The sequence below is a fragment of the Lottia gigantea genome (assembly GCF_000327385.1).
Source record: "Lottia gigantea unplaced genomic scaffold LOTGIsca_45, whole genome shotgun sequence".
Taxonomy (NCBI): domain Eukaryota; kingdom Metazoa; phylum Mollusca; class Gastropoda; family Lottiidae; genus Lottia; species Lottia gigantea.
In genome coordinates, this window is record NW_008709577.1 from 627,400 (window position 1) to 649,600 (window position 22,201).

The 22,201-nt window shown below is 33.7% G+C and overlaps 4 protein-coding genes across 4 annotated transcripts; all 4 read right to left on the reverse strand.

Annotated features, from left to right (window-relative positions):
- Positions 1 to 3,354: 3,354 nt before the first annotated feature.
- Positions 3,355 to 5,446, reverse strand: LOTGIDRAFT_233903 (hypothetical protein). The gene is made up of 4 exons (XM_009060921.1): positions 5,310 to 5,446; positions 4,303 to 4,596; positions 3,978 to 4,085; positions 3,355 to 3,870 (listed from the first exon to the last, which is right to left on the reverse strand). Exons 2-4 carry the CDS (start codon positions 4,588 to 4,590, stop codon positions 3,685 to 3,687), a joined length of 582 nt encoding a protein of 193 aa, XP_009059169.1. The 5' UTR covers positions 4,591 to 4,596; positions 5,310 to 5,446; the 3' UTR covers positions 3,355 to 3,684.
- Positions 5,447 to 6,056: 610 nt separating this feature from the next.
- Positions 6,057 to 8,754, reverse strand: LOTGIDRAFT_233904 (hypothetical protein; the record flags this gene model as incomplete). The annotated part of the gene is made up of 5 exons (XM_009060922.1): positions 6,057 to 6,678; positions 6,893 to 7,003; positions 7,237 to 7,424; positions 7,701 to 7,991; positions 8,739 to 8,754. The coding sequence occupies 5 exons, from the start codon at positions 8,752 to 8,754 to the stop codon at positions 6,538 to 6,540; spliced, it is 747 nt and encodes a 248-aa protein (XP_009059170.1). The 3' UTR covers positions 6,057 to 6,537.
- Positions 8,755 to 10,917: 2,163 nt separating this feature from the next.
- On the reverse strand, positions 10,918 to 12,471 carry LOTGIDRAFT_164399 (hypothetical protein; the record flags this gene model as incomplete). Its single annotated transcript, XM_009060923.1, has 3 exons — positions 10,918 to 11,031; positions 11,327 to 11,434; positions 12,178 to 12,471. The coding sequence occupies 3 exons, from the start codon at positions 12,469 to 12,471 to the stop codon at positions 10,918 to 10,920; spliced, it is 516 nt and encodes a 171-aa protein (XP_009059171.1).
- Positions 12,472 to 18,289: 5,818 nt separating this feature from the next.
- Positions 18,290 to 21,867, reverse strand: LOTGIDRAFT_233905 (hypothetical protein). Its single transcript, XM_009060924.1, has 3 exons — positions 21,474 to 21,867; positions 19,359 to 19,457; positions 18,290 to 19,148 (listed from the first exon to the last, which is right to left on the reverse strand). The coding sequence occupies exons 1-3, from the start codon at positions 21,741 to 21,743 to the stop codon at positions 18,840 to 18,842; spliced, it is 678 nt and encodes a 225-aa protein (XP_009059172.1). The 5' UTR covers positions 21,744 to 21,867; the 3' UTR covers positions 18,290 to 18,839.
- Between the last annotated feature and the right edge of the window lie 334 nt (positions 21,868 to 22,201).

A 22,201-nucleotide genomic window follows, 5' to 3' on the forward strand; every position in this document is an offset into this window, starting at 1 on the left:
CCTTAGGAATAAGCTTATTGTCCCTGCATCTCAATAAAAATGTTAAATTATTACATACTTGGCTTAGCTTTGTACATCAAGCTTTTCGATCCGTATTAATGGCAAAACCAACCAACCAACAGCCTAATCCCAACAGACCATCAACCCGCTTAGCTATCCCATTCATCGGAAAGGCATCATACCAAATCAAGAAGATCCTGAAAAAGTCAGTCGGCATTGAAACAGTGTTCTCTGGCAACTCAAAGCTTAAAGATTTGCTCAGAGCCAGTGGTAAATTGAATCCCTCCAACAACCAAAAACCTAAGGGATGTGTCTACCAAGTTGAGTGCTCTCGTGGAAGCTCGTATATAGGGGAAACAAAGAGACCCCTTGATGTTCGACTCAAAGACCATCAAGACAAGCCCGGCAATGAAGGAACATCTGCTGTGGCTGAACATCTTGCTATGGGAAGGAAAACAGGGCATAAAGTCAACTTTGACAACACCAACATACTGACAATCAATAAGCACATAGATAAAACCAGGAGACTTCATGAAGCTATCCACATCAGAAGATATCAGCCTGACCTTAACAGAGATGAAGGTGTTCGTTTCTCGCATGCATATGATAAACTTATCAACTTGTAATTATTCATGTTCAAAAACAATTTCCAACTTTAAGCACAGTTAGTTATATGAACAATGTAATTTCTATTAATAAAAGACTCCAATACCAGCAATAGTTGTTTATTTAAACTTCAATTAATCTTTTTTAATTCATTTACTTTACTTCAATTATTTTACTTAATCAGCCTGTATGTTATTTTAAGAATTATATACCTCTTATTGTACCTGTTAAAATTTAATGTAATGTATCAATAAACCATTTATCTCTTGTGTGTTCTTAATAATAAGCATTAATGTATATATAGTTTGCCCACCACTCCTTCTCATTATGTGCCTGGGGACGACGGGGGAAACACGTCGAAACGTTGCATAAAACTTTAACCAGTGATTGTTGTTCCATAAAGCTGTGTCTATATAACGAACAAAAAAGTTAATCTTCTGATTAAGTCACGAGGGATAGGTAGCCATTCCTTCTGTGGGTCCTAGATGAGTTCTTATCGATTGGGTCTGGGGTTTTCATGCGGATAAAAGACACCATGTGACTGTTGTTGGAGAAATGGAAAGAAATCGATTTAACGCTGGGCTGTCAAATTGCCATTAACGATAACCAGCAGGGTCCCTTCTTGCCTACGGACAGGAGCTCAGATCGCTTTTTCAATGCGAGAGGAACCAGTGGCGTACGCAGGATTTATTCAAAAGGGGTCGAACCGTAGGTGTGAATCCGTTTGTAGCTCTCAGAAATATAGCCGATAAACCCTGTGACCTAACGCATCAGCTAGCTTTTCACTTTTTCTGAAAATGCAAACGATGATTTCGCTCTTACACCCGTCAAGAATAAACGGTACAGTGTCACTTAATGACAAATGTAAATTGTTGAAATATTGTGTACAATAAAACTTCACTCTTTCACTAAATTCCAGCGCTTCTCGGGCCATTTGGTCAAACTTTTTTATCCGCATATATTTGGCTGCTCTTGACAAAGTCGGACTGGGGGTTCAGATGGATTAGGGGGCGATCTCCACTACAAATAAAGTTTGAAAACGAAATATGTTTGTCTTTTGATTAAATTGAAAAACCAAACAGTCTAGCCTAAATCCGACGAGAATTGAATATAGGTAGGGCAAGGAATAATCTAGAAGATGGGTTTGGGTTTTTAGGTTTGGGCCATAGAAAAACGCATTGATAATCCAAATAATTTATTAGAAAAGCAGACATAGTGTATGGAAGATATAAATATAACGATAATACTTATAGAACAGATTTTTATTTTCATATAGTTCAATATGTCTGAATAGAAAGATGTTATCAATTTTGATATCTATATTCAATATTACTTGGATGTCATTGTTACTGTTTTCAATTGTATCTAAATTCATATACATATCATGTATATCACTTACTTATTAAAGGGAAACTATTTAGAAGATAATTTTACACAGTAGCATGATAGCAGTCTACACGTATATGTAAAGTTTTAAGGATTAAGAAAAAAATTTACACCAACATAAATTATTCAAATATTCTTTTGCAAGCTCGGGTTGTTGCAATTTTTTTTAATTGGTTATTAATTAAACTTCAAATACCTGTGGTATAGTGCATCTTCACAATGTCAAGCTATTACAAACTTTTTACTTGTACCTTGACTGCAATGATTACCTTTCTTGCCTCTTCACAATGGTTAAGGTTTAACATGAGATGAAGACGTAGACTATTTGAAGATGCCTTTCTAGCATCATAGAAAAAATGAAGGGATTTGATTGGATTGTATGCTCATGAAAACAGACAATCAGAGGCCTCCACAGGCTGTTCTATGAGCAGTTGAGTGCTCTGATTGGTTGTTTTCGCTGGCATATAATTAATTTAAATCGCTGCTTTCTGTGGCACAAGAATAGTGACCTTTGCAAGCAAGGTATAAGTTTGAAATTTGTAATAGCTTGACATCATGAAGATGAGTTATGTGATATATGTAGGAAATGTAATATTTGCCCTTCAAGAAAATCATACTAGAGATTTCTTTCCAAAGACATAATCAACGTATAATTTATGATTGACATAGTATCTTCAATCAAGTTTACGTTCATGTTTATAGTTCACAATATATACATACAGGAGCATACAAAATGTTTATATACAAAATGATTATACAATCACACACTTATCTCAAACCCCTTGTTTATATTTCTTAATTCAAGACCTAGGCCAGTGCCTTTTTGCAAATACAATCCTCATCTCACTCTAACACTGAAATTCTGGGTCATTCTACAACCACTATTTCAGTAAATGCTGTTATTTTAGTTTCCCAAAAATAGAAGTTTATATCATTAAAGTGTACCACTAGTGGTATAATATATAATTTGAGAAGGCATTTTTAAGAACTACATGCACGTAAAGTAACTTTGAAATCATAAATCTAGGTGCAGAGAGTAGGTGTCTACAAATGATACAATTTCAATTAAATTTTTACTTCAGATATTGTCTCAAAAGTATATGAACTTCGATCACAAAAAAATTCAGCTGCAAAATGATTGCATACAAATGTAGCTTGTGGATCTTTTATTCCAGATTTTGGTAAATATGAAGTGGAAAATAAGTCTGAAAATAGTCTCACCTTTACAGGCACATGTTTATATCTGGCAGTGATCACCTTGTTTTAGTCATGAAGAAGATATTAAGTTCTTGCTCTGACTTTTCTGTCTAGAATGAAACAGTTTACATACAAATTTACTTTCAATTTCAAAAATCAGGACCTACAGCCAAAATGCATGATGAAACAATTAAAGATAAGAATTAAAAAATGATTGCAGATCAAGGTCAAAATGAGACCCATCATATCTGTAATTATAAACAACAATTAAAGATGAGAAACCAATTGACCCCAAAATAAAATCTTGATTATCTCCCCTTGACCAGAATTCTCAACATTCTCCATCTACTTCAGTTCACAGACACCACTCTTTCTGGAAGCCATTTTGATACAAAACACAAGACAAATTGCTAGAAAGCAACACACAAATGACACCAATTCAGAAGCAGCCATAACGAACAGCACAGAGCACAAACATGTACACAATGAATTTCATCAGGATTGGCTTGAACTAGAACTAAACATTCTGTCTAAAGCACACTTTAATTCCTCTTTCTGAGACTGACTCCGACATAATGGAACATGTTTAGTTAATAAGTCATATAGTTTATGTTTTTCTCTTTGAAGATTTCCCATTTCATTCTTTAAATTCTTATTGGAAGATTCTAATTGTTTGGTTTTCTGAAAAGTAAAAATTTTAAAATGAGTCCATTAAAACTTCACCTTCTGCTATGAATAGAGGATAACATTCTAAACCATTGCAAAATACAGTCAAAACATCAACTTACAGATAAAAGGTAAACATTTGTATCCCTTTGTTTTCTTCTAAATCTTCTGGCTGCTAATCGATTCTGTTCTTTTCTTTTCTGAGCCCTTTCAATTTCATCTGGTGTCATCTAGAGAAAAGAATGAAAGTTAATATGACATACTTGAAATTTAGACACAAAACAAACCATCTTTTAGAAGTAACAACACTTCAATTAATCTAAATTTTCCCAGCTGTTTCTACAATTACAAGCTTAACTTTGAAGTCATGGAATTAATCTAAAATTTTACCAGGAACATAAAAGTGCCTGAAGCACATTAATTGTCGGGATATACAAAAGCACCTACCTCATTTTTTCTTGGTGGAATGAATTCAACTTTTAATGCTTCTTTTCCTTCAGCTACACGTCTTGATTGTATCAACCATTTCAACTCTTCTTTAATGATCTTACTAGGATCAAGATGATCTTTCAAAGATGCTAGAGTTGCTGCCACAAGTTTTTCATCTTGTACCAGGTTTTTATGACTAAATATGGAGTTTCCAGTTCTTCTGACTGATGATACAGTAATACTACTAGTTTCATTGTTACTATTACTAGTACTTATAATAGAAACCTTCACACCTGATGATGACATTTTGACCTGCAAAATACAAAAGAAAGTTGGATCTAAGCTTTTAAGGAAAAAAACACATTTAGCCTTTTTGAAATGATAAATATTGCTTGAGTATTATGTATATATGTAAATACATGTATTACCTGTTTTTTTATGCATTCTTTAGAATTATTCGCCACAAGCTTTATGATTATCATTATCAGACTTTTCCTTTATGTTTGCACAATTTCAATTTGAAAAAATGTTATTGTGTTAAAAGATACTTTTTAGCATTGCAATAAGAATGAGACACTGACAATAGCACAAAAAGATTATCATATTTATCATTCATTCTCAAAGCAGACTCAAGTAATTTACAACTATAATCTTTCAAAGGCAAAAACTTAGTGATATGTTACAAAAAAACACTGACTTATTCAAAAATGATTTGAGTATGGGGGTGGGGATTTTTTTTAAGATCATTCTTCTGCAATACGGTATAAAAAGTTGGTTGTAAAAGTCCAGATATTACATGTCCCAATATGTCAGTTATTGATGAAACAACATCATAATGACAAACATTATTGCTATAAGGTTTGAGAATGCTATAAGATTTGCTTTGAAACTGAAAAACACACGACGTTTGAAATTGGGTTATCTCCCGTGAACAGTCGGCGTGGCAACAAGCCAAGTTGTGCAGTTTCGATAGTAAAACATGTGTTTACCAAACAAATTCTAACGTGCATTCTTAATATCCTTACCGTTTTCGGGAGCCTTGTTATTCCTTGCACAGTAGTACTAAATCATCCAGATTATCCGATCCATATCGAAGGTAGCATTCCGCAAAAAGCTGAAAACCGGTCCCTGGTTTTGTATTTCTGGGGAAGCGAGCTTGACCTAGAAGAGAAGTAACTCTAATTATAGCTACGGATATCAAGACGTTTGCAGGTGCCCGTCGTTTCATAGTTTGTCACATAGATCAGTGGTCATAATCATTACATTCCATTGACCAAATGAATACCAATTCGAAGTCTAAGATCTTCATATTATTCTAAGATATGAACACTCAGACGTATACGAATGAATCCCTCAGACCTAGTCAAGAAGTTTCATTAGGCCTATTTCAAATCATTTAAGATTTTCGTGTGGATCAAAGCAATGAACGGGAATATTCTTATAAAGATAATGACCCAAATGCAGTTAAACGGCCACTTTCGCATGTTAATGGATCTATCTTGTGAGAAAATGGGATAAACAATATTTTATTCGTCATCTCGTGTATGCAAGTGAGTTAATTGCAAACTTTAATTTGCCGCTTTCCCGTGGCAATATAATAACCGAATGGAAAATCTACAGAATATATATGGGTAGCTGGTATATCCAAATCTATATGGACAAAAGACAAACATTTTCTTATATAAAAGTTTAATGTAAAAGGTCAGGCTTTATGAGTATACACACATTTTACGTACATAACATCATCAACAATAACAATACATAGAAATCCTGTGTATTGGCAGTACCATTTATAATATGTTTAACATGAAAATGCTTCATATGAGTTTTTTCTGCACATCATAACCTCACTCTAAGCAAGTAAATGATGGAACAAGGATTCACTTCCGATCGCATCAACTCCGATACGATCCATTCTGCAATATATTTCAGATCTTGGCACATAATACTATGACTTCAGGTATAGAAATCATAAGAAAACTGTTATATATATATCAGGTACAAAGAGAACATAGAGCACAAAGACTACTAGAAACTTTTTCTGTTACGCCTAACCACCCCTTATAGATAAGTTGCTCAGAAACCCTAAAGTATATAACACCGGGAAGATCGTTCATCCGTCACATCGATCTATTTCGTCACATCGGTTTAGTAGTTCTTGACGAACTATTTTTCGATATTTTTGGCATTTCTGTTTTATGGTTTTTTTCATCCATTTTCAGATTAGTATAGGCCTATGAGGCAGTGATCATGTCATGGTAAAGAAACGTCTGGTTGGTAATGACAAACTGACAAATGGTTTTGAAGAATGAGGCTTAATTCTGATTTATCATTCTGTAACTGTTGAATCTCTTTTCTTAAGACAGTGTTTGCTGCTTCTATTTTCTTTATTTTCTACAAAGACAAAAATTACACTGATTTTATTGAAATTTCATTTTTGCTACGATCTTTTATGTAAAAGTTACATCACTTGTTCGACAAATATTATATATTTAATGAATACAAAGTGAATCACGTTCAATTTTGCTGGAAAATTCGATTATGTGCAATTCTCGTGCACCGACTTTCCTACAATTGAATGACAAAGAGCAATATATATATAACCTACCTTCATAAAACGATCACCAAAGTCCTTCTGCCTCTGCCTGAATCGTCTTGCAGCCATTTTATTTTGTTCCTTTCGTTTCATGGCTCTATTTATTTCGTCTTCCGTCTGTGGCTAAAATTATACAGAAATCTTGAGGTTTATTTTCGGGAGACCTGTTAAAGTTTATACTCTACTTGCGCTCGATAATGATTCTTATTATTACATTTCTTTGTAAAATTATTTTATGCATTGCCACTATACATGCAGGTATCTTATTTACAAGTTACACAGGCCTATGGTCTTTTGTCAAATTCAATGAAACAAAAAGAATGCGTTTTTTCATAATGAATATTGTATCAACCCACCTCTCGTTTTACATATGGTGTGAATCTAACTTCCAACTCTTGTTTCCCTTCTTTCAATCGTTTGGTTTGGATAATGGACCTCAATCCTTCCTTAATCAGTGGTGTCATACTTTTAGACTCGAGACTGGCTAATACTGCAGCTACTGTCTTTTCGTCGTGTGTAAAGTTCCCTGTTTCTGACGGGGGAGCTGAAATATAATATACCATTGACAAAAAGACTAAAAGATAATACAAATATTATACATTTATAAAAAGGCTTAAAAATATAAGAATGGATGCCTTGGAATTCAAATATCAATTTAAATACATCACAAACGCATACCATTCTCGGTGGATGGCATAATAAACCAGGACCCCGTGTAGCCTACTGCACGTCGAGCACGTTAAGGGATCCCTAGACAGCCTGGCCTGGACAAAATGTCCCTGAGTATAACAACGTAGAAAAGAAAATAAGTTGTATTTACCTATGTTTTGAGGCGTTTCCTTATCAACACTTGTAGAAGCAACATCAATTGTACTGCATATCCCAAGCCCGTTGGTGTCAATGGTTGTTTTGGTAAAATTATCAACATTTTGACAGTCCATAAACTCATCGTAAAAGTCTGGATCTTTTCGGCACCCGCCAATAGTTTCATCCATATCTTCACTGACATCAGTCAAAAGCGAGAAATCTGGTAGGAGATCCTTTTCGTCTCTTAACATGTCGAATGTTTCCTCAAAAGTATACAATGAATACACGTCTTCGTTCTCTTTGACTGAAATAAATCGGAGATCAACCATTTTAAATCGTAAGTTTAACGTAAAAATTAAACCGGCGATGTGTAGCTGATGGAATAAATGTTAGGTATTGCACGTGGTTGTGACAGCACATAAACATATACGTTCGGTTTAGAGTCTATTTTTATCAACCAATGAAATTTTCTGGAATTTGTTCTCGATTAATTAGTCTTAAGATTTTGAAATAATATTCAGTGCGATATTGAGACCTGATAATAAAAAAATACATGTACATTCCACTTAATCACACTCCGATATTGTCACAAATGTAGAGCAAAAAATGATGATCTGGCAAGAGATACGTAACCACTACAAATTGAAAGAAACATCGAGACGTGTGTCATTTCTATTCAAAATCGCTTTGTATAGCGCTCGAAAAGCTTTATATTACATGATACATATTATAAACGTCTAGAATGAACATGGATAGGCTATATGTTTCTAATATCTGATGCCCAAATACACATTTAAGTATAAAAATTGAAGTTTTATGAATTGAAAATCGAATACCTATAAAGTATCAGAAAAGAAAAACATGCATAAGCACCAAATGTTACATGGTTAATGTTCATAATATTTTGAATTTCAATGTGTTGTGAAATCATTCGACTTTTTCCTTATTTAGATAGGCTGACAATTTCAAATTGCTGATTGAAATTCTTTTAATATCAGTGGCATTATGAAATTCTAATGAAACATTTTCAAAACATTTATCAGTAACCTACCAGCACTGATAAACATGATGGTTGTAGAATTTTTCTTTACTGTGTCGGCTATATCAAATCCTTGAATGGTTGAGATAAATGTAATCTTGGGCTTTTATATAGCAAGTTACTATAAATAAACAACAAGATTGGACTTGTAAGCGGGCGGACTTTTTGAAATTTGGTTTCGCAGTATAAAACTCGGTGCAGAACTGAGAAATGAAATTAATGTCGTCTGCGGGCATCATTCTTGGATAGAATTTCAGAAAAAATGATTTCGTTATACTTGTTTGGTGGAATTGAACTGTCATAAACAGTCTATTCTGCCTTGCGAAGCACTTTAGATCCGCGAAGTAAAAATATGTCCGCGAAGTAAAAATATGTCCGCGAAGTAAAAAATGATAACACGAACGAGACATTGTCATCGTTTTTATTTTAAGAAGAACATTAAAATAAACTGCTGAAAAAACATAAGGTTGCCACTAATCTAAAAGAGCATTTGATCCAATTAGAACTAATTCTAATTTGTTTCTGATTGTTTGATTAACGAAATCACCACCCCGCTTAGTTATTTAGTTCCGCGAAGTATTTTAAACACGTTATAAAATAGGATATTGAAGCTAGTTATAACGAACGGGCTATGACAAACCATGACAAAGGTGAAAAGGTGTAGTCTGGACCGTCTGGTAGTAACTGAGTTGTTCCTTCGTTTCTAAACGTGTGGAACCACTTCGATGAATGTATTTGTGAAAAAAGAGAGAGGAAAAGGCCAAATTCCACGGTGTTTTTGGGATAGGTTTTCACAAGTTGCCGATGGGGTCCCTCTTGAATTTGTTTAACATATGCTTTCTTGCATTTTGTCTGGGAGTGGGACCCCTTAGGTGTGGGGGACCATGGACTTGGTTCAACCTTTCCCTGTGATAGTTGAGCCTTGTGTAGAACTTGTTGCAAATTCCATTTATCAACACAGGCCTACTACGTGGGTGAAAACGGTACATTCTATCTCACTAGTAAGAAATGTTTACGCGTAAAAAATCAACAACATACTTTATAATTTTAAAACAATCTTAAGTTTCATATTCACAAATATCGGTAAACATACCTTGACAATTTCAACATACATAATTTTAAAAACTACTTGCCATTTGAAAACTTCTTTACACAAACAAACATAACGTTAACAACTCTCTTAAACATTGAAAATGAAAATAAAATACATGTACATTAAATATGTTTCTCGGAATGCCAGTATATTGTGAGAAACATGTACATTTACAAGTATTTATAAATCTTATTAAAGTATCAAAGAGAACCGAATTTGTATTTAATCCAATATGGAAGCACAGTACCGGAAATTCCAGTTTTGCGAAACAATTTGTGTTTCTATATCGATATCTGTATAGACATGACAATGTATTCTAAGAAACTATGACAAACATATTATTCAATTTCCATGCAAAAAGCAAAAATTGGATCATCTCCTTTGGACATAGAGAAATCTTACATTTCCTACCCTTTGATGATGAATAATTCATCATCTAATTCATCTAATTAAAAGTACGTTTCAAAAAGGACGTTTGAACAAATTAAGGCTATCAGAAGACAATTTAATGATAATTCGCATTCACATTGAGATATTCTTTCAGAACTTTTACACATCTCGGTTTACGAATCAACAATAAATGAGGTGATTTTGTTGTGGAATGTAAACTACCTGTAAAGCCAATGGCATACATGCGTAAGAATAGGCCTATACTGGTTGGATTACCAAAATAACGATTATTAATCAAATATACTCTTTCAGACTGACTAAAGACAACAATTGCAGCATTCTTGTAAAAATAGCCTATACTGATACAAGACAAAATGTTTCTTCACGATAACAATGATGATAAAATATAATGAAAACAAAACTTTATAAAAAAAAAAGTCGATTGGCAGTTATCAGTATAGTATGGAAGTACGGGTTCATTAGCCCCTGCCTACTTGGCGAGTCAATAGATTTCGACAAAGTATCAAGTATCAACAGTAACATCATATATTATTTTACAATACAGCAAACTGTACACGCCATGGTTGACGAATAATAACTTGAGGTCATAAGGTCATATGAATATTCATAACTATACAAAGACCCTGATGATTGGTCATTTTGGTATGACTGAGTTTTTGATTTGTTCTTCATACGATAGGGTTAAATTTAGGGAGGGCTTCTAATAGAGCTGATCATATCTAGGAGCTGTTGTTTTTCTTCTTCTAAATCAACTATTTTTTTTAACAGTTTAGTATTCTTTCTCTCTAATTCTGTGCATTCCTGTAAAATGCGATAGAAATGATATGAAGTAGCCACCATCAGCAACGATTAAAATCTTAAAAGTTCAGTAGAAGTAAATTTCATTGCGATTTTAAGAAAATGAACAATATTGCACAGTTATATTATTATATATCCCCACCTCCTTTCAGGACAAAATTTGGCCTTCCATCGATCCGTTAGGATACATTTCTGTTATTCATTTCTTTTTCATTTTCTTGTCTGTTGACATTGAATTTGTCAATGTGGATTAATGGTTGGGACTACTATAAGTTTAGATTTAGAAATATTATTTTACCTCGACTTGTTGAAGTTCCTGACTCTTTCTCTTTCTTCTAAACCTAATAGCTGCTAATCTATTAGCTTCTTTCCGCTTCTGCATTCTTTCCTTCTCGTCGTCTCGTAACTAAAAAAAGTAAGTGCAAATTAAAAGAATAGCGAAAACATGTTTTGTAATTAGTCTTATAAGGACATAGAAATCGGAGATTTATGGCTTCGACCCGTCTTCCCCCGCCTCTACCTTCCCCCATAACTCCATCATAGGCAGAGCATAGTCTTATCACTGTAAAAACATTCTGATGGTAATGAATCGTTTCCCAAGATTTCAACCGCCCATACCTTTTTTCAGAATTAATATACAATGCCTGGTTCCCTTCCGATTAGGTAATTGGCATTTCCAAATATTACTAATGTCTAATCCCTTGAAATGGTTTATGTTTATGTATCGCAGTCTACTGTTATATAATTTTCTATATAACTGATAAGAAAACGGTAATACCCATCGGGAATTTCTGACCAGGAATGTAATACGCGTTGAAATCTGAAAGGGATATAGTCGTCTAAATATACTCTTGACCATTCGATAGAGCATAGTCTCAGCTCTTTGGAGTATTTCCATTTAAATTCGTGTGATTCAACGAAATGTTGATAATTCAAAAGCGATTACTAAAAATGAGTTCTATTAGCTAATAAAAGAAATATTTAGACGACTATATAGCTTTATTATATATCAGCCGATCCTGAATATGCTCGTTAAAAAAGAATAAATTTGCCTGCCCTGTCCGAATCCTAATATTGGAGACAACTAATTGTTCCGCGTAGCTGAATTGTACTACAATACTCTAAAAGTGAAATATAAAAATAACTTACCTCACATTTCTTTTCCTCTTCAAAAAACACTGTCAATTCCTCTTTACCACTTTTTAGACGCTGAGCCTGAATTTTTGTTTTCAGTTCTTCTTTGATTAAAGGTGTTAAAGAACCGGAAGTAAGAACATCTATAGCAGCCTGTGCTAACTTTTTGTCTATATTTCCTAGGGTGGTGGGGATCTGAGTAGGAATGTGGCTGTTACTATATTCCTCTGGAATAGTTCCTGTAATTCCAGTCAGGGCTATATCACCACTCTCCAACCAGTCATACAAGTTTACTGTGTCAAACTGCATATTTGTTCTCTAAAAAAGGAAATCAATTTTGTAAGCATGTTTCTTTCATCATCGATGGAATGAAAAACACAATGGCCAAAATCAAATTATTCTAAAAGTTTTTTCTCTCCTTTTTGCATGGATTCTTATCTTCCTTGACTATTCAACTTAGCAGCGTCCATTCAAAAACATGTTCTCCATTTTTCCAAAAGTCTTCACTTATTTATTTCTAAAAACCATCGAATGTTGTATTTAAAAACGATTTGTGACAAGGGGTTAAACAAGGCCGCCATCTTACATCAACACCTATTATTGAAATAAGTTGATGACATCAGCTTCACCTCGTGTCTCGACTTGAAAACTCAGTATAATAGTTTTGGCCAAATATATGCACAATAAGTCTCTAAACGACTCAAAATGTTTACTGCATGATGCATCATTTAGAAATAAAGAATATTTGTCGGTATTTGCATTTTTTTTTGTAGCCGATTTCATTCAAATGACGTGAGATACGCTATATAGATCTGACACGATGCTATAAATGGAAAATGACATGCAATCTTGGAACATTTTGCAGGCTACATTAACTAAGAGGTAACTTTTAGTGCATTAATATGCATACATTTTTTTCTATCCTGGTTCAAACAATGTCCTACATAAGTTGTGACACATTTACATAAATGCAACAATCGAATTTTTATTTATTTATACACTATTTTCAAATGATAATCTTTTCCACATGAAAGTTCTTTCATTATAGCCTTTCCACAGCATATCTGTAGAATAATAGAAATACCCTCTTAGATAAAGTTTGCATCAGTATGCCAATAGCCTATAACATATCGTTATAACCTATAGTAGAATAATTTTTCGGCCGTCAAATATCCAAGTCATGAATAAATATATTCATCAAGGCATGCTATTAAAAGTTAAAAATCAAAATACTTATTATAAGGGATGTCTTACATTGTATCTTGCTGAGCGCTGCTATAGTCCGGCTTGTCAATAGAACGCTGGGCTTTAAACTGAAGAACTTGAATGAAATTTTGCTGTATTGTGAGAAACAAGTCTCAACATGTTACAAATCAAGGATAACGATTGGTCAAGGGAGATAATAAACCACAGTTACTGCTCTCTCTAACCTATATATAGCGAGACTAGGGATTCCCCTTGTCAAATTTAACCGGGCGTTTCTTCAAATTTGCAATATCATGACGGAAAAATTTCGTTACAAAGTTAAATCTGTAAATAAAAGTTGTTTTGAACTAAAATCATACATAATTGCAATGACTTCTAATAAAATAAATTTATTTTGTGTTATATATTAACTTATATTTGACAGACGTCTTGACCTATATAGAAAACACGTGGTTTCAGCGTTTGACAAACGTTGTAAACAATGCCTTTGCGCAGTCGCGAAAATATGCTAATGTATGACTCAGAAACTGCCAACGTGGCACATTATTTTCTAAAATTAGAATGATGAAAATGTTGATGAGGCACCTTTTTGGAGATTGATTCAGTCACTTTGAAAACGGACATGACTTGAATTAAACTATTCCCATTTCCTGTCTGTCTGGGTCTGTGGTTCCTGTTTTTATAAAAATGGCAGACTGTAGCCTATATGACGTCATTAGGCCAACTGCAAAATCTGCTTTAACGATAGGAACGTCATTAAACGCTTGGTTTTGGTGGAATCGCAAGAACCACAAATCTATGCTACCATTATCCCCTATACATATTAAAAGGGATGGTAAAGAGGTTTTCTTGTCTTGTTTATGTTAGATGGTGATGAAAACGATTATGTATCAGGAACACCTTTGACTTCTATTTGGGATATTCCAATGCCTGTGGTTCCTGCAATTTCAGAAAGTGTTAACCGCAAATAACGTAGCTCCCGCAATAGAATTCGCATCCATTATAGTTATATAACCCATTGATTATACCAGCAGACCACAATAACATAATAATATATGTTATCTCCCCTTACAAGATGGCGGCATTTCTTACTAAAAACATCCCACACATTCACATTTTGCTTTACCGTTGCCTTATATAGGAGCTTATATAGGCTAATCTATTGAGATATTAAGACTCATTGGACTAATCAATATTTTAGTTTTGTGTGTGGGTGATATGAGTTAAAAACAAAAAAACGGGCATAAGTCACGAAGCAAGAACTAAGTATTTCTAAACTCTATGTAATTGTAAGTTAATTTTAAGCCTAATGACGCTTGTTCAAGGTTTATTACAAATTGTGTGTAATAGAGAGTTTCTGGACGCCTCGCTTTGGCAATTAAATAGATGTGTATAGGAAGGGAAGTAATTCAATAATTTTATTGAGGCTACAGACAACGTTAAATGGTTGATTATAAAAGGAAAGTCCTGTCATAAACTTGTCATATTATGTAGCCTTACAGTATGTAAAAAATGTTTGTATTTTCCAACGTAAAGATGTGGGGTCTTTCCAGGTTGAAGTTGCTATTGCTCATCCTCATTCTCTGTAACTTTAGAGTCTTTCACAATCTGACAACCGATATAATAAAGGGAGGTAACAAAATCATCTGATTTCGACAATGCAGAATACAGACAGCAATAAATTGTTAAAACAAATAAGAATTGCCAAGAAATTTCGAGCGATTTAATACGCATATAATTTTCCTGATTCTTTCTAGTATTCAAGAAGCAGCACGAATGCGATTTACTTTTACTTTCTGCTGGTTCTACACATCAAATAAATTTCGTAAATCCATAAACATGTACTTTTGTAATTCAAAAGAATTCAATCAGGAGGTACAATCCGGAATTCAATATTTCACTGAGGTAACAAAAAACAACATGACTCAAAATAGTATCGGTCACTATGCTTTAGTCAATTCTATTGTATTTGCCTGTTCATTACTAGTAGGCTACTAATGTAATTAAGAAAATCATGTTTAGAGTTATTCCCCTTCAACTACAGTTGCGTCAGTTTTTTGAAAAATCTTTGGTTATTGATATCATTACAGGAGATTTTTGCCTTGTGTGTATCAAATAAGTTTTGAGTGTTTTTATCAACCACATAGGTCTACTGGATCAAATCAATCACTACACCCATCAGGTTTTATAACCGCGGGGTGTAATATGTTATCAGTATATAGCTTTATATTGCTATCAAACTGAATATCCAGAAATGCCTTAAGGAAAATTATAAAAAAAATTCAGAGTAGACAGTTTACATGTCATATTTCTAATGCCTGTATCAATAGCTACATAATGGAAATTTCTTGAAAAAACTTTAATATTATGGAACATGCATCCAAAAGTTATATATTATTTAATCCAATTACCTTATTGGCCCTTCTGCGTTATATAACTCGTGAAAAATATGCATTTTTTGCCATTCCAGCGATTATTATTATGAAAGAGTCTTCATAGTTGCATCAGAATTTGTGATTGAAAAATTTGGAATCTAGAATTTTCCCTGATTTTATGTTTCAATTCCAGGCTAAGTCTAAAAAGTGATAGGCCTACGGGTCTTTTAAATGTATGGACTAGGTGATACTTGGTGTTTCAGAAGAGTAGCGACTTTTGTGCCTACCTGTAATCATCTCATCTCAAAGCATTTGTGTAACCAATGACCATCATATTTGTGAACGGGCGCATAGCTCCTCTTTTATGTGATGCAATAATTTAAGAGAGCAAATTGAAAAATTGCAGCGAAAATGACCACAAAAAGAAAGAGAAAGAATTGATTCTATTTCCATTAAAATTATGTTTTGTTATAGCAGAACAATAAGGAACTGAACAATTGACTTGTAATATTGATAAGAACTGAAATTAGATCTATATTTTGTTAGATCGTCACTTTAAAGTGTAGGCTATTAATATGACTGTCAAGTTAAGAAGTGACTTCAGCTTTTAATATATATACTGAGAGAAATGTACGTGCCAAGTTTCATATACATCGATAAGAAAGACATTTTGTTCAACACAATTTTTACTTTTACCAAGGTCAATAAATAAATATTTTCGAGTATCTATGGACATTATCACATATTTAAAATTCAATGAATAGTATTGAAGGGAAATCTATTTGAACAGTATAATTTAAGCAATCATTTATTTTTACCGTGACGGTGAATGATTATGAACTTGTTGTTTTTTTCTTCGTGGTTGATGAAATTGATGAAATTTGATCAAGTTAATCAAGCGATGTATTATTGGGTGTCATCTTCTCTCGATAATGTTTGAATAATTATATGTGTCCTCTTTCAGCTTTTAATTTGTGTTAATATTGCACAATACTTGTTATGTTATCTTTCACAAAAATAGAAAAAATAGAGATATCTTTCACTTAAAGGAATTGTAAAGAGGTTTTCTAAATCGCAAAATATGATTGTATCACTTTAAGGCCCTTGGTATTAGTGAAATGAAATGAAATGAATGGAGTTTTACGTCCTCTGCACCATGTGGGCTAATGAAGGCGGGCTTTGTGACATCATCAAACACTTATAGGTTTAGTGGAATTGCAGGAACCACAGATGTCTTGTTAAAAATTGGTATGGTGTATATTGATGTAATCAGTATCACCGATACACCTACAAAATTTCGAAAACTTTCCAACCATGCCTTTAAAGCAACGTTTTATAGAGTAATCATCATACAATAAATTAAGATTCTGCACGAGTACACTCATATTTCCGCCTCTTAATATGTGAAATAATTACACTTACAAACTAATTCAATACGTATACCTGTAATGCAAGTTAATGAAGCGCTGGTCATGTTCACAAATCTTTGGTCCACTTTGTAGTTTGCAATGCAGATGCAAACTACCTTGTTATACCGAATGCTTTCATCTCTCTTTCATATAAAATGTAGCTGACCGAAAAATATACATGATTCCCCTTTTAATATTTCATTAGGACATAGCCTAATATGCGCATAATATAGTCTGCATATAAACAGCACGTAAGTCTATATAGCCTATTTTCTTGCAGGTCCCTTGACATTGAACGACAGTGTGTCATCATATAAAATCAGTTACTAAAATTAAAATAGTAAATTTTCTGATGTAATTCCTTTTCACTTTTCCCAGTGCTATATTAAGCTCGTGTGTCATGTGAGTTGTTCAACTTTGGACCCGGTTCGAGTGGTATTACAAAATAGAGAGGAAAATCAATGCCGTCAACAGCATGAAGCCCGATGATTGCTATGAAGATATTCATTGAACCAAAACCACAGTTTTTTCACCGTGACAGTCGTATTGGTATATTGGGAAAGAATCGCCATGTTGTCAGTTACCATTGATATGACTGTACTTCTATTTCAGATGAGATTTCATGCAAAGTATTGCTAATTCTAGCAACTCAAGGCTTGCATTATGCGTTATGCATTGTATTAGCTCAAGCCAAAGCTTTGCTTATGACTATGTCTTCATTTTGTTAAAAATCAAAGTGTTTCGACTAACCTATTTATGTTTCATGACTAACTATGTTCAGATATTTGGGTATATCACCCGCGAACCTACAGTGCCCAGCGGCCTTTGTAGATTTTCTTTCAAGGCTGCATATCCCCCATGTACAAGCCATGCACTTTCAGGTTATAGAGATTCTATCTGTTATCGGGCTACAGAGGAATGCAGATGTTCACAATCTGGCTACAGAGAGCTACTCTACAATAGGAGGGGAGGAAGGTAAATATTTTAAGTATAATGTCTACAGTTATGGCTCTATTTCTATATCGACTGATAAGAGACTAACCAAGAACTATGTCACTAAAAATGTGTCAAAGTGCTTTAGTGGTCAAGGTCTCTATTTTCAATAATCCGTATAGGGGCCTATGTATAGCAAAGAAGTATGGTAAAATTACAAATTTATTTCAGAAACCAACATCAAATATCAATCTGAACATAAAAATATTCACAAATAACAACACCAATAAGTCTTAAAATAAGAAATATGGTTCACGACACAATCAGTTTAACATGTATTTAATAAATAGAACATAACACTAACATTAATCATATTAAAAATTATAAAATAAATGTGTGTGATTTGTTAACACGTCAATAAATGGTTGAAAGTAAGATTTGTGGATATTGAGAGAAAACATCTGTCTCGTTAGGATGTTATAAGACTAATAGTTCTTCTATCTAGAAGTGGTCATAATAATATCAAAGATATCAGTACATATAGGCCTAAGTGGATATTTCACAATAGTGCTTGCCCTTGTAATCAGTTAATATGTAGCCTTATCAAGAACATTCTTTCACAATTGGTCGTTAACAGTTTGATAGTTTCTCTATCATATCTCAGCCAACTGATTAACAAGGGCATCCATCTGTATACATCTCGATCTTTACATCATAGGAGAATCTTTAAACACCTTTTGCCACAGGAAGGCGTTCATGAAGCCACTGCGTGTTTACGTGGTAATGACATCATGTTTTGACCTTGACAAGAGGTCTCGCGCACGGTCATGGTCATGTCGCCATTGGTGCCGTCACAGTGTTTTTTATTGCCAGCATCATGATAGAAGTGCTGATTTTTATTATCATTTATATTGTTTTCACCGTTATTATTCACATTTGTGTGGAACCAGGGCAAAAACTGGACGCGATTTCGAATGATGTTCTCAACACATAATTTTTCTTGTTCCAATTCGGCAACTCTGTCTTGCAGACGTTTTTGATGTTCTTCTAAATCAACAACAATCTGAAAGGATAGAGTGGTAAACTTATAATATATCTATTTCATATCATTCACAAGGTCACAATAACCGTTTGATATAGCTGCTATATTTTCAATGTGTAATATGTCCATATAGTGGAATGGAATAGGAATTATAAGCTATGTGGACTCCAAGAAAGAGAAGCTGAATTGACCAACAAAAGTGCAAATTGGTATTAATTGTCAAACACGTACCTTATCTTGATTTTGGATTTCTTCACGCTTTCTCTGTCTATAAGCCTGAGCGGATAATTTATTTCTTTCTCGTCTTCTCTCTTTACGTCTTTGAACAACCTGAATTATATAAATAAGAAATCTTATAAACTTTGAATTCCGCCGGATGAAAACACTTTAAGTCTTGTTTTCTTCACTAGCCTAATTGCCAAATACAACACAAGATGTAAGTTTATTTAGATGTATTTTCAATTCGTTTTGAATAACATAGACAGTTACACGCGTAACTAATTTTGATTTCATTTTAAAGTTCAAAAAAGGAGCCTTAAGTATCAATAAGTGTCAAAATGACCAGAATAACTCTGAAAAGGTCGCGTTAAAAAAAGAAAGAATTATTGCATTGAAATAAAATTTCGTTATGTCCGAAATTCAAGTTTGTTTAGACCGTGCAAGGAGGATAGAGAGACGTGTATACCTTTCTTATCATTAGAGGTCATAATGAAAACGTGGTAACCCCCTCCCCTACCCCTAAGTGTTTACCCCTTTACACCTATAGCACTCATAACAGGAAAGAAATGGTTTCAGTATTTATGCCCCGTGACAACTGTTTACAAAGGCTTACAAAATATTACATTATGACGTTCAAGGTCATTGGCTATAAAATCACGATGATGAAATTCAATTAAAAATTCAATCCCTGGTCATGAATGGAATAATTTAACGATATGTGACAATCTTGGTCCATCTTATGATATTTATTATCATATTAAGTTATATTATGACATGCGGAGTACGTGTTAAGGCTATTTTCCTTGATCTCTGATCACGCGCCTGTAGCATGCTCGTTGGAAATTATCCATGCGCACATGACAAAAGTTTTACTATATTTATAATCTTTTCTTGGCCGAGTTCCATAAACTAAATTTAATGGTGCAATTTGACCCCATACTTTCCTCTGGTACACTGAAATTAGTCCACCCTATATTTTCAGAACGTAATTGAGCCAAAGCTTTCTCAAGGACAATGGGCGTTTGAACTTATCTCACCCAGTCTAGGTTTTTACTAATCAACCTACGCATTGTAAATATCACTATCTATATTACACATACCTACAGACCACACCTGACGAGTACAAGTACGCCTTACTAATTTCAAACTCAGTCATACACGAATTGCTCATTCAAATTGACACATAAATCCTTATCTGACTTATACAATTGGAATTTAAAAGTGTAGGCAGTTTAAAAAATTGTTTCACATAAATATTAGTTTATTTGTCCTCGGGCCAATCCGTTTCGCTCAATATTTTATTTTTCTTTTTTGATCATTTCACCTAAGATTGACAAAAAAATCGCTTAATTTTATCTTGAGATCTGTTCATACAAATGATTTTTAAACTGACCGTTATATTCCTCTAAGCTGGTGGTTTTTAATATAGAACCCGAATAGTTTTCTCGTCTAAATTTTAAACTGCGAATGTCAAGGTCATGGACTCATGGTATCAAGTATACAATTGATATTCTTTGTTTATTGTCATGGTGCTTAGTTATATTGAGTGAAACATCACTATCAACTGACTGTACATTATATATACAGGGAAACTACCGGTGACCTTAAAATAGAAATTAGATCAAACACGCCGCCATCACGTGTAACAATTATTGTAAACTGCCTTCACCGAGTTTTTCGCTCCTTGTTTGCGAAGTACATAGTTAATAAAGAGCATCCAGTAGATACTAGAGTAAGTCCCTATTATAACCTACTGACTTTTAATATCAAAAGTATCATATAATTCATAATTTATGTAAAAAAGTGTCTTAAAAATCGTTTTCTTAATGCCAGAAAGTCGGCCAAAATGGGGTTGCCCGCCCTTGAATCTATTAATAGCCATGTATTCATGTCGTGAATCAGCTGGCCGATTTGTTGAAGAAGAGAGAAACAAACCAGTTTTACAATGAAATATCAATGAAATAACATCAATAACACGACAATTTTTAGAAATATTTATATATTAAGGTATTATGAACCTAATATATTAGAAATTATATTGTAGTTTGGTAAATAAACAATGTAAAAGTGTTTATTTATACGTGCCGCTACTCACAGCTGATTGAGTTCATGTCGATATGACCTTACCTCAGCATGCCGTTCGTTCATGGGCGAGTGTGGTTGTGTACTGTAGCATGATGAAAGACTATCTGCATCGGAATCACAAGACATATCCGTCTCCGACTGACATCGTGGAGGTGATGCGTGTTGGAAATCTTCTGTACACATTGAATTATCGTGAAAATTGAGCGCTTGTGAAGCGCGTCTAGCTTTCTCACTATCAATAATATTATCACTCTTTATTTTCTCATAACAAACTGTCAAAGCGGCATTCGATTTTCCTAGTACACGAACCATTGTTATAATTAATTCCAAACTGAATCCCACAGAACGATCTAAAGTAATGAGTATATTTATAAATATCAGCTGAGCGGCGGTATTCACTAGTCTAGTTCAAGAATTGTATTAACCGATTGCAAACATTTCTTTCTCATTTAACCAATGTAAAGCTTGCGTCAGCGTGAACTTTGACCCATGTTATGAATATTCAGTAGGATGACGTTATATTTCTAGATTGGTCGTACTGTATGATGAAATAAAAAAAATTGTATGTGTCGATTAACACTGATATATTTAGTGCTGATGCGATCAAATTTGCTTTGTAATTTATTACACAAAATCGGGAAATGCATACAGCAATTCTACAACGCAGATAAGCAGAAGGTAGGCCTACATTCCGATGGCTATGGTAATTCCCTATTCTTTAAAAACAGTATAGATATAGGATTTCACAATCGACCTACCACATTGATATA

What these genes read in the sequence shown, in the direction of transcription:
- LOTGIDRAFT_233903 (XM_009060921.1), bottom strand. Translation starts at nt 4,590, where the DNA reads ATGTCATCATCAGGTGTGAAGGTTTCTATTATAAGTACTAGTAATAGT. An exon ending in TTCCACCAAGAAAAAATGAG is followed by an intron (nt 4,086 to 4,302) that starts GTAGGTGCTTTT and finishes TCTTTTCTCTAG; the next exon opens with ATGACACCAGATGAAATTGA. An exon ending in CAAATGTTTACCTTTTATCT is followed by an intron (nt 3,871 to 3,977) that starts GTAAGTTGATGT and finishes TTTACTTTTCAG; the next exon opens with AAAACCAAACAATTAGAATC.
- LOTGIDRAFT_233905 (XM_009060924.1), bottom strand. Translation starts at nt 21,743, where the DNA reads ATGGTTCGTGTACTAGGAAAATCGAATGCCGCTTTGACAGTTTGTTAT. An exon ending in TGAACGAACGGCATGCTGAG is followed by an intron (nt 19,458 to 21,473) that starts GTAAGGTCATAT and finishes TATATAATTCAG; the next exon opens with GTTGTTCAAAGACGTAAAGA. An exon ending in AAATCCAAAATCAAGATAAG is followed by an intron (nt 19,149 to 19,358) that starts GTACGTGTTTGA and finishes CTATCCTTTCAG; the next exon opens with ATTGTTGTTGATTTAGAAGA.